General features: G+C 44.8%; 1 protein-coding gene across 1 annotated transcript in view; it reads right to left on the bottom strand.

Annotated features, from left to right (window-relative positions):
- USP8 (ubiquitin specific peptidase 8) overlaps positions 1 to 8,492 on the bottom strand; it is a 42,739-nt gene extending 34,247 nt beyond the window's left edge. Inside the window, exons 1-2 of the mRNA XM_018576712.1 lie at positions 8,336 to 8,492; positions 1,521 to 1,701 (exon numbers count right to left, since the gene is read on the bottom strand). Of these exons, the coding sequence (XP_018432214.1) occupies positions 1,521 to 1,624 (104 nt within the window). The 5' untranslated portion in view covers positions 1,625 to 1,701; positions 8,336 to 8,492. The remainder of the gene's footprint in view (positions 1 to 1,520; positions 1,702 to 8,335) is intronic.
- Between the last annotated feature and the right edge of the window lie 406 nt (positions 8,493 to 8,898).

The following is an 8,898-nucleotide window of genomic DNA, read 5'->3' as shown; positions in this document are numbered from 1 at the left end:
TCCTTGCTGCCTCAGCCCATACAGGCAAGGGAGAACAGCAGGGATCTGAGGAGAAACAGATCCCAGCCTGGAGTGGTTCCGGGAGGGGAGGGCAGGAGAAGCGGTCAGATGCCGGAGGTAGCGGCGGAGGAGGAATTTTAATGTACAGCAATCATCAGCGGCTTGTCAGCTATTCTTTTACTTTTATTCATATAAGTGCATGGTCACTAAAGCAACCATGAGCGTATAGCAGAAGGAAAGGTGAAAGCCACTGACGTGGCCAGCTGCAAGTGGTAGTGTTCCGCCGTAAGTCTTACGTCGGTGGCAGGGTAAGGGTTAGATCTACATTATTTTCGTTTACCTTCATGAAACTTTCGGCCCTCCAGCTGGGATGAAACTATAAATCCCATCATGCATCTGTCTCTGGCTGTGAGAACCTGTGGCTGTGAGAATCTTGCAATGCCTCATGGTATTTATAGTTCCACAACAGCTGGAGGGCCGGAGTATGCCCACCCCTGTTCAAGACCCTTGGACATTTTAAATGACTTCCATAACACACGTGCAGCACCTCATTATTATAAGAGAACAGAATTGCAACACAAGAACAGGTATCCCAAATCAACCGCACACACAGGAAATCTGTGCTTTAGAGAACAATGATTGCAGAGCTAGTATTCATTACAAGATGTTCTAATCCATGATGGAACCAAGCCAATACACTACATCTAAACTCAGGACCAAAATGTAATATAAGAACTGGTAAGCTGCAACGTGTGCGACGGCTGTGTTTGGTTTAATCACCAGGCTAAGATCATATTTTAGCAAGTACAAAAAAGATCTCATGATCTTTTTGGAAATGAAGTGCCCTGGTCACTTCCTGTCTAGGTGGCAACCATGGCTCCCACCCATAGATACACTGGTGGAGTGAGTGTAGCCACCCAGGGACAGGAATTGTGTTATTTGCACGATTACAAGAAGAAAATCAAGGGGGGGGCCTGAAAAAGAAAAATGCAGCCACATAATCTGAGGACTGTTAGGCTCCAATGCAATACATTTTCGTTTTAGGTTTAAAAAAAAAGACTTTTTTGTTTTGGATAACGTGGAATTAGAACATTTGTCCCGGTAAGGGAGATTCACCCTCTCTATATGTCCTGGTGACTGGTATCACTGAAAGTAAAAGAGAATCCCAAGTTTTGGGTTGTCATCAGAACAGGAATAGATGGGAATTCTTCCAACAAGGACACAGGTTCTGGTGACCCTGCTGACCACCAAATTTTTCCCTCACTTCCAGTTGTGTCTATCAGAAAGGAAGTGAAAGGAAACCTCCCCAATAGGACACAAATGACAAAAATAGCTGACCTAGGTAATAACCCTCCTTTTCTCTATCCAAAACTAAAAATGACTACAGTTCTACTTTCAGATTAAAAAAACCAAAACTTACAAGGTGGAAAATGACAACATAGTGAACCCAAGGACATATAAAACAAAAACCTTTGCAGAAACCCCTACATTGTAAACCACACGGACAGAAAAGAATTTACCTCTTTGTACTTATGGAGTCGGATTTGACTTCAGCTTTCTTGTTCAGCTCAGACAAGGATGTGGAAAGATAGAGCTCTTTGGGAAGCGTTGACGCTGTAGGCATCTTGGACTAGGAGGTTCTGTTCTTTACATCAACAAAGGCTGGATTGTCTTGTGGTCCTAGTCATAGATTATACCTTCCTAACAATACAATTACACAGGGAGACAAAAAAGAAAAAGCCATTTGTTAGAAAAACTCTCAATTCTAAAATTGCCCCCCACATGTAGCCCCTATTTACTTTTGAGCTTTTAGGTCCTTTTATGTACGTTTTTCAGGCATTTTCCAGCTTGATTGTTTTTTTTTTGTCAAATAAGTTTTTATTATTTTGCATTTGTAAAAGAATAAAACAAACAGACATTTACAGACATGACTTGCAACACAACAGTCAGTGCCATTTCTGGAGTTACACAAGTATATGCATTTGGCACACGGGCATAAATGTAAGCAGCTGAAACAATCCTGGCCTAGTAGAACAATGTGGGGTGTACTTGGCTACTCAGGAACAACAGTCATATAAACAACATAGTCAGTATGACAATGCCAGCTTGATTGTTTTAGCCAATAAAAAGCTAGTTACTAGGATGAGACAGTTGTTCGGCACAAAATTCTGTGTAAAAAAAGCGTGTTACCCCAGGGAATGACAGTGGGCTCCTCCACTATTGTGATACTTCTAATGCACTGAATTTTGTTGTATATGTATGACCTGGTCACAACAGGCATCAGTTGTTATTATAACTTGTTTATGACTGTTTGTACTGTAAATCTCAATAAAAACGATTTGAGAAAAAAAAAAAAAGCGTGTTACATATGTTTCCTGGTGCTCCCTTTCAAGTCTATGAAGCCAGAAATGTGTGATTCTGCAGGAAAGAAAGCTCATGCATTTTTTTTTAACAGACAACACTCAGGTGTGGACGGGCACAAATGAAAAAAAATGGCTTCAGCGTTGTCACGCTTTGGGAAACACGTGACAAAACACTCAGGTGTGAATGGGGCTTATATGGAGCTGTATAGCACACTGAACCGATGACGGGTAAGAGATGAACTATTCCCAATAAGAATTCACACTATAACCCTGGCCACACATGGACCATATCATGTATGACAAGGGAACAACCCCAACATCCATTATAGTATTAGGTTACAAACCTTTCTAAATCATCTTTTCTGATGAAAGAAAAATGAAGGTAGTTTTGGATGGAGTCGAGAGGGATTAGTACAAGTGTCAGGTTGTCCCCGTTAGGGAGATTCACCCTCTATTTGCCCTGGTGGCCTTGATCACCGCAGGCCCACAGTATCACACTGTACACAAAGATAAATGTAAACAGAGACAGCTCCAGCTGTGTGCATTGCTGCCACAACACAGTAGTAGCCTATCCACTAAAGGGCTGCGATTAAGTGGATGGTCTAGTGTGAACAGGCCCTGAAAGTGAAAGAAAATCCCAAATTTTGGGTTGTCAGCAGAACAGGTGGAAAATCTTCCAATGGGGACACTAGTTCTGGCGATCCTGCTGACCATCAGGGATTTCCTTTCACTTCCTCTTGTGGTGATCAGGCAGGAAGTGAAGGGAAATCTCGCCCAGGGGTTATAACCCTCCCTTACTCTATTCAAAACTACAAAAAAAAAAAAAATGTTTTGGCTTCAGCTGCACTTTGAGTAAGTAGCTGAAACTGCTTGTCCATAGGACACCTGGCAAAGTGCTGGGAACGATGTTTTTTCCTGTATAAGGAGGGGTGCGGAATTCCTATCGCTTGATGCCTGGGACATGCAGGGCTAAGTGTACAGCTGGGAGCCAATGCACGTTTTATACCACTGTCTGATCAGATCACTTGTATCAGCCTGATTGTCTGTCCCCCTCCCTCCCTGTCGTGGTTTTCGGGGGCCCTGGCAAATGAGCTCAGGATGGAGCGTTCTCCACTTTGCTCTGTGTGATCAGTAATATTGGAGCGCTGTAAGCATAATCTGTTCTGTGTTGGAGGGCAGGTTCCATAAAGAGAGCCTGTCACCTCCAAACGATCACATAGGGGCTTGTAGTCCACTGTGTGATAGGAATAAAATTAAGATTAAAAAAAACAAACATATAAAACATTAAAAATAAAAGTGGTAAAAAAGTAAAAAACATAAAAAATAAATAAGTGATAAAAAGTTAAAAAATAAATGAAACCCAACCCTGCCATTCCCACCATCTGCATGCAAATAAATGTACGCGTAGGACATTGCGAGTGTTGAATACTGCTGCCATTGCACTATGTGCCATATTGTGGTAGGCAGGCAGCAGAACTCTAAAGCTGCCCACACACCTTACAATTATCTGCAGAGTTTCTGTGGTCAGATGGAAAAGTGCAACAGATTGGCCCAGGTGGAGATTACTCCATCCACACAGGTAAGTGTAGATGGAGGAATCTGTTGCACCTTTTCCATCTGACCATAGAAAATCTGCAGATAAATTGTAAGGTGTGTGGGCAGCTTTAGACGCACAATAAAGGGGAAGTTCTCTTTTCCAAGGTAATTGGGGAAAATGGAATTACCTGCTGAAATCTGGCCCCCTTTCCTTTCAGCGAACAGTCCTTTCCCTCCACCAGTACGGGTGAACAATTTGTACCCCGTACTGCCATCCAGCGCAGCCCTTCGCTATGCATTTTGGATATCGCTCGCAAATTGCGAGCACTCAATGGTCAGGAGACGATGACCAATGACAAACGCTTCTTAGCACGATTAAATACGGCTTTGATTAAAAGGATTTTTTTTTTGTATCGGGACAAGTAGATTGTCATGAGGGACAAGTAGATCGGGCCCCCGCTTTAGCTCTTGGGCAAGCAGTTTTTTTTAAATTTCCACACCCCTGATAAGGATGCAAAAAAAAACAGATAAGATCTACAATCCGTCCCTTATGAAAGCAGCAGACGAAAACATCACCGTGTCTAGAAATGGCTTATTTTTGGAATCTCATGTACATTTTCTGCCTGTACAAGCACACTGGTATGTGACTATTGGCTTCTCGCTAGAACTAGAATCACATACGAGCTTTCCATTTCTTCCAATTCTGTGATCCCGACAAAAACAAAACATTGCACGTCTAGCAAGATGGCATTTCACACAACGGCCACACTGACATAATGCAGCAATTTCTTCAGCTCACTGACAGGTTTCACACTGGGATTGTTTACTGAAAAAAGAAACCATTGGTGCTGCAACCTGCGTTTATTTTATTATTGGCAAATGCCTCATAGGAGTGGACGACGGAAACCCTCGCTGCAGGACACCGGAAACCCTCGCTGCAGGACACCGGCTGTCAAAGTACCCGAACAGTGCAATACAAGTGTTGCTCAGCTGACAATTCTGTTCCCGGCTCCTCTGACCTTTCAGTTGAAGGATGACGGATAGGAGGCAGCAGACAGGGCCATCAAGAACCAGCCGAAAGTCACTCAGTGTACAGCTTAAAGGAAAAGTCCACCTCTTAGAAATAAATACAGACTTCTTCATAAAAAAGAAAGATGTATTTCATTGTTTTGTGTATTGGAGCCAGTAATCAGGGGATTGAGGGTGCAATGCTCTGGTTCCAGTAGATTCTCCCTCCCAAGGTACAGGCATTCAGTAACATGAACGGGAGGAAGAATGAATGGACTACAAGAGCAGTGACGTTGCGGCACTTGTAGTCTCTCCATTCATAGATCCTGTCAAAGAATCTGTGGATGGTTGACATGGCTGTGTGGATAGAGACGCACTGGGGAAAAGAAAAAACAACCCAACAGCTTGCCGGGAGAAGAGCCCTGCAATTCAGGTAAGTGAAGGGTTGTGATGTGACCATGTGTCATGTAACAACCTGAATATGGTTGTTACATGGTCAGGAGAGTAACCTGAGCCTTTAAGCAATTAGCTCCATGTCAGTGTAATGTGGACCCTTGTAGAGGTGCCAGAAACATGCAAGCTGTGGATCACAGGCAGATGTTGATGTTCCTATCCATCTATGGGGTCTCAGGTGGAGCTCCCTGGTCTACACATCATGCACATGTCTACTACAAGGGGGATACGGTCAATCTTCTGGATTTATAATAGATTCTATAGTACGGAGAACACAACAAGGAAACACCCAAACCCCAAGGTAGGTAGGAGCCAAGGCCAGAATTCGAGTGTGAAGATCTTACAGATAGAGCCCCAACAGATATATATATACAAAGCTCACCAGACTCCATCTACACCCATCATCCTTTTGGATGGAATCTGCCCTGAAGCCCATTGCAGTTTATGAAAGGAGTCGGCAGCTGAGATTATACATTAGGTGGGTTCTAAAATGCTGGCTGCCTTCAGTTTTTAAATCAAAGTAAGTAGAGCGCCGCTGAGGCATGATGCTTATGGCGGAAGTAAAAGCACTTTGCTAATGTTCATATTGTTTTTGCATTAGGGCACATTGACCTTTGTGACAAGTCTGTCCTTCTCCAGCACTGTCAGATCAACCTTCAGCCCTCAGCTCAGGGTAGCACTGACACCTCTGGTTCTCCAAAGTCATCTTTGGCCATTGGGTGGCCACTGATAGTGTAACTCCTCTGCATGAGCACAGGAGTCCCATCCTCCCCAACACCCGGCCCATTCACAGCATCTTAAGACATCCCAGGAATGGGCCGAGGAGTGTGCACACTGAAAATAAAACAAAACGCTGGAGGGGGAAGAGAGGAGGAATATTTTTTTGGCAGAAGCGACTTTGCAGGTGTCTTCTGCCGATACATTCTGACCTGCCAGCGGTTTATTATTTTATTGTCTTTACTTCAATAATTAAGCTCTTCCAGCCGGCAGCGGAGGAAGCAGCCCGAGGGAACAGCACAGCTCCTGTTTGTGTTCTTTAGGCCCTGTTCACACCTTTACATTTTGTTGCGCGTTCCAACGCTCCATGAACGCTCTACAAAACGTACAAACTTGAAAATCCCATTGTTTTCTATGGGTATGGTTCACACCTTTCCGTATTTCAGCCCGTCTGAACGCGCTACAAAACGGCTTACGCCCAAAGAAGTACATGTACTTCTTTGGGGCGTTTTGGTCTCGCGTTTCCATTGGGATACAGCCAAGTAGCCCACGGAAACGTGCGTTTGTCGCGCGTTTTTTACCGCGAATCGCGTTAAAAACGCGCAACGCGAAATGCGTGACAAACGCGCATATTTAATACGCCTAGGTGTGAACCCAGCCTAAATGAATGACATTTAATTTGATAAAGCACTGTCTAAATGCATACACATTCCAGCTAGCCAGCAAAAAAAAAAAGAAACCCTAACTAACGAAACTGTCTCAACTAGTCAGGTTAAAAACAGAGGGATGTTTGCATACTTTTGCAAATACATGTTAAATCCATGCCAGGCCGAGGCACCCCTGTAAATCGCAGTCCCCAACTGTGATGGAAATATACAGCAATGCACAAACTAACAGGAGGCTCACCTGGTGGTAGTTTCATTCAGAGAGGTTCCAGTTTGTGACAGCAGTGTACAGTGTCTGTGAAACATGCACTGGTGGTCTCCACTGGAAGCCTTTGTGGCAGTATGACAAAGCATTAGCAAAACTAAGAGACAGGGACAGAGCTTTCTAACTCTATAACGGCAAGGGCCTGAACAATGATGTTCATGGCAAGATTACCAGATTGACCTGCAGATTTAAAACTATTGAGAATAATGTTTTAAATAACTGTAACATATTAGAGCTTATATGAGAGTTTAGTGATTAGGTTTACCTACAGTTTAAAGGAGAACTATGGGGTTAAGGCTTTTCCCCATAGTTCTCCTGAGGGTCATGGGAGGACACAAACTAGCGTTCTCCCGTGACCCAAAGCTCAGTATACCGCGAGCTACAGCTTGCGGTATACTGAGACGCCGCAGCCGGAACGGATCTCGACATTGCTGTCTGGATCCACCCAACTTCAATTCATCCATCTTAAATGGCTTAGCTTCAGGACATTGATTTCCAATTGGTAGCGTTGGATTGCTGCTCTTTGCTCCATGCTTTGATGGTTGTATAAAGCTAACTATACACGGCTCGAATTTCTTGCTGAATCGGCCGAAATTCAAGTCATGGGTGGCCCTGTCAGCGCCACCAATTTAAAAATTGAAGCAGCCGGGTGCAAAATTGTTGGTTGAACCAAGACTACATCTGGTTAGAACAGCGGATTCGGGTATTTATATGCGGGTGCCGACCGTCTGAAGACAAATACCCGGCAGTGCAGTTTCCTCCATCCACAATGTTTAGTGTGTCTCCTGGTTCCTCTTGTTGAGCCCCACTGAAGAAATCTCCATCTGTACGCCTAGCCTAAGCCGTTCACACTGGGTTACACAGAAGAACACAATCGATGTGGCCTGGATTCACCCACCATCGTACAGGCTTTGTGTCAAGGTTTTTACGCATTGTTACCCGAGCCATGTACACGAGCCCTAAGACTGCAGCTGACTTTCATACTATATAGACCAGTAAATACTATACACAAAGTATCACATACTATAGGAACATGTTACTGAGCTGACACATCTCCCACTCACACAGGCAGAACTCTGGCTAACGTGCCATTCATGAGTAATGACAGCCAGTGAGAGGACTGTTTTGGCATGCAGAGTGTTCCTGTGTGTGTTAGGCATGCGGAGTGATCCTGACATGACGGTGCGGCCAGCACAGGGTCACATGATCTCTTCCAGTAAGATCCTGCTGGTGTGTCATTAGGGGGCTGAGCCCTAAACCCTTCCAGCAGAGTCACACCATCAGCAGTTCCCCCCCACCCGTACAGCAAGGAGCCCGGAGCAGCTTACCGAACTCATCCCGGTCCTCCTCCCCGGTGCCGCGGTCATCAAACGGCCAGCGAACAGCCCGACACACCAAAATGGCTTCGGATTGTTTTTCCTTGCGGTGTCAGAGAGCGGACAGCGTGATGACGTCACCGGGGCGGAGCCGTATACATTGAGCTCACCGTGCCGCTACATGATTCAAACTCCTCTCATACTACTAGTGCTATGAGGCTCCGGTCCGGTGTGATGGAAACCTCATACTGGCTGACGTTATAGACGTGAAGCTCTAGTTGCTTGGCCTCCATGTTTATCCCATGGCTTCAATAGTTTCCGAGGCACTGATCTGAAACAAGCATGCAGATTGTCTCTCTCCTCACTTGCTGCATGCCTGCTCTACGTCAGGGGTAGGCAAACTGGCCCTACAGCTCTGGTGAAACTAGAAATTCCATTATACATCTGCCTTTGGGAGACATGCCTATGGCTGTCATAGTCTTGCAACGCCTCATGGGAATTGTAGTTCCACAACAGCTGGATTGCCGAGGTTGCCTTCCCTTGCACAAGTGCAATTTGTACTGCGGCTGCTGTCG

Source organism: Nanorana parkeri, unplaced genomic scaffold (genome assembly GCF_000935625.1).
Source record: "Nanorana parkeri isolate BGI_ZX_2015 unplaced genomic scaffold, ASM93562v1 scaffold74, whole genome shotgun sequence".
Classification (NCBI taxonomy): Eukaryota; Metazoa; Chordata; class Amphibia; order Anura; family Dicroglossidae; genus Nanorana; species Nanorana parkeri.
This window is presented reverse-complemented; position numbering and strand designations above follow the sequence as displayed.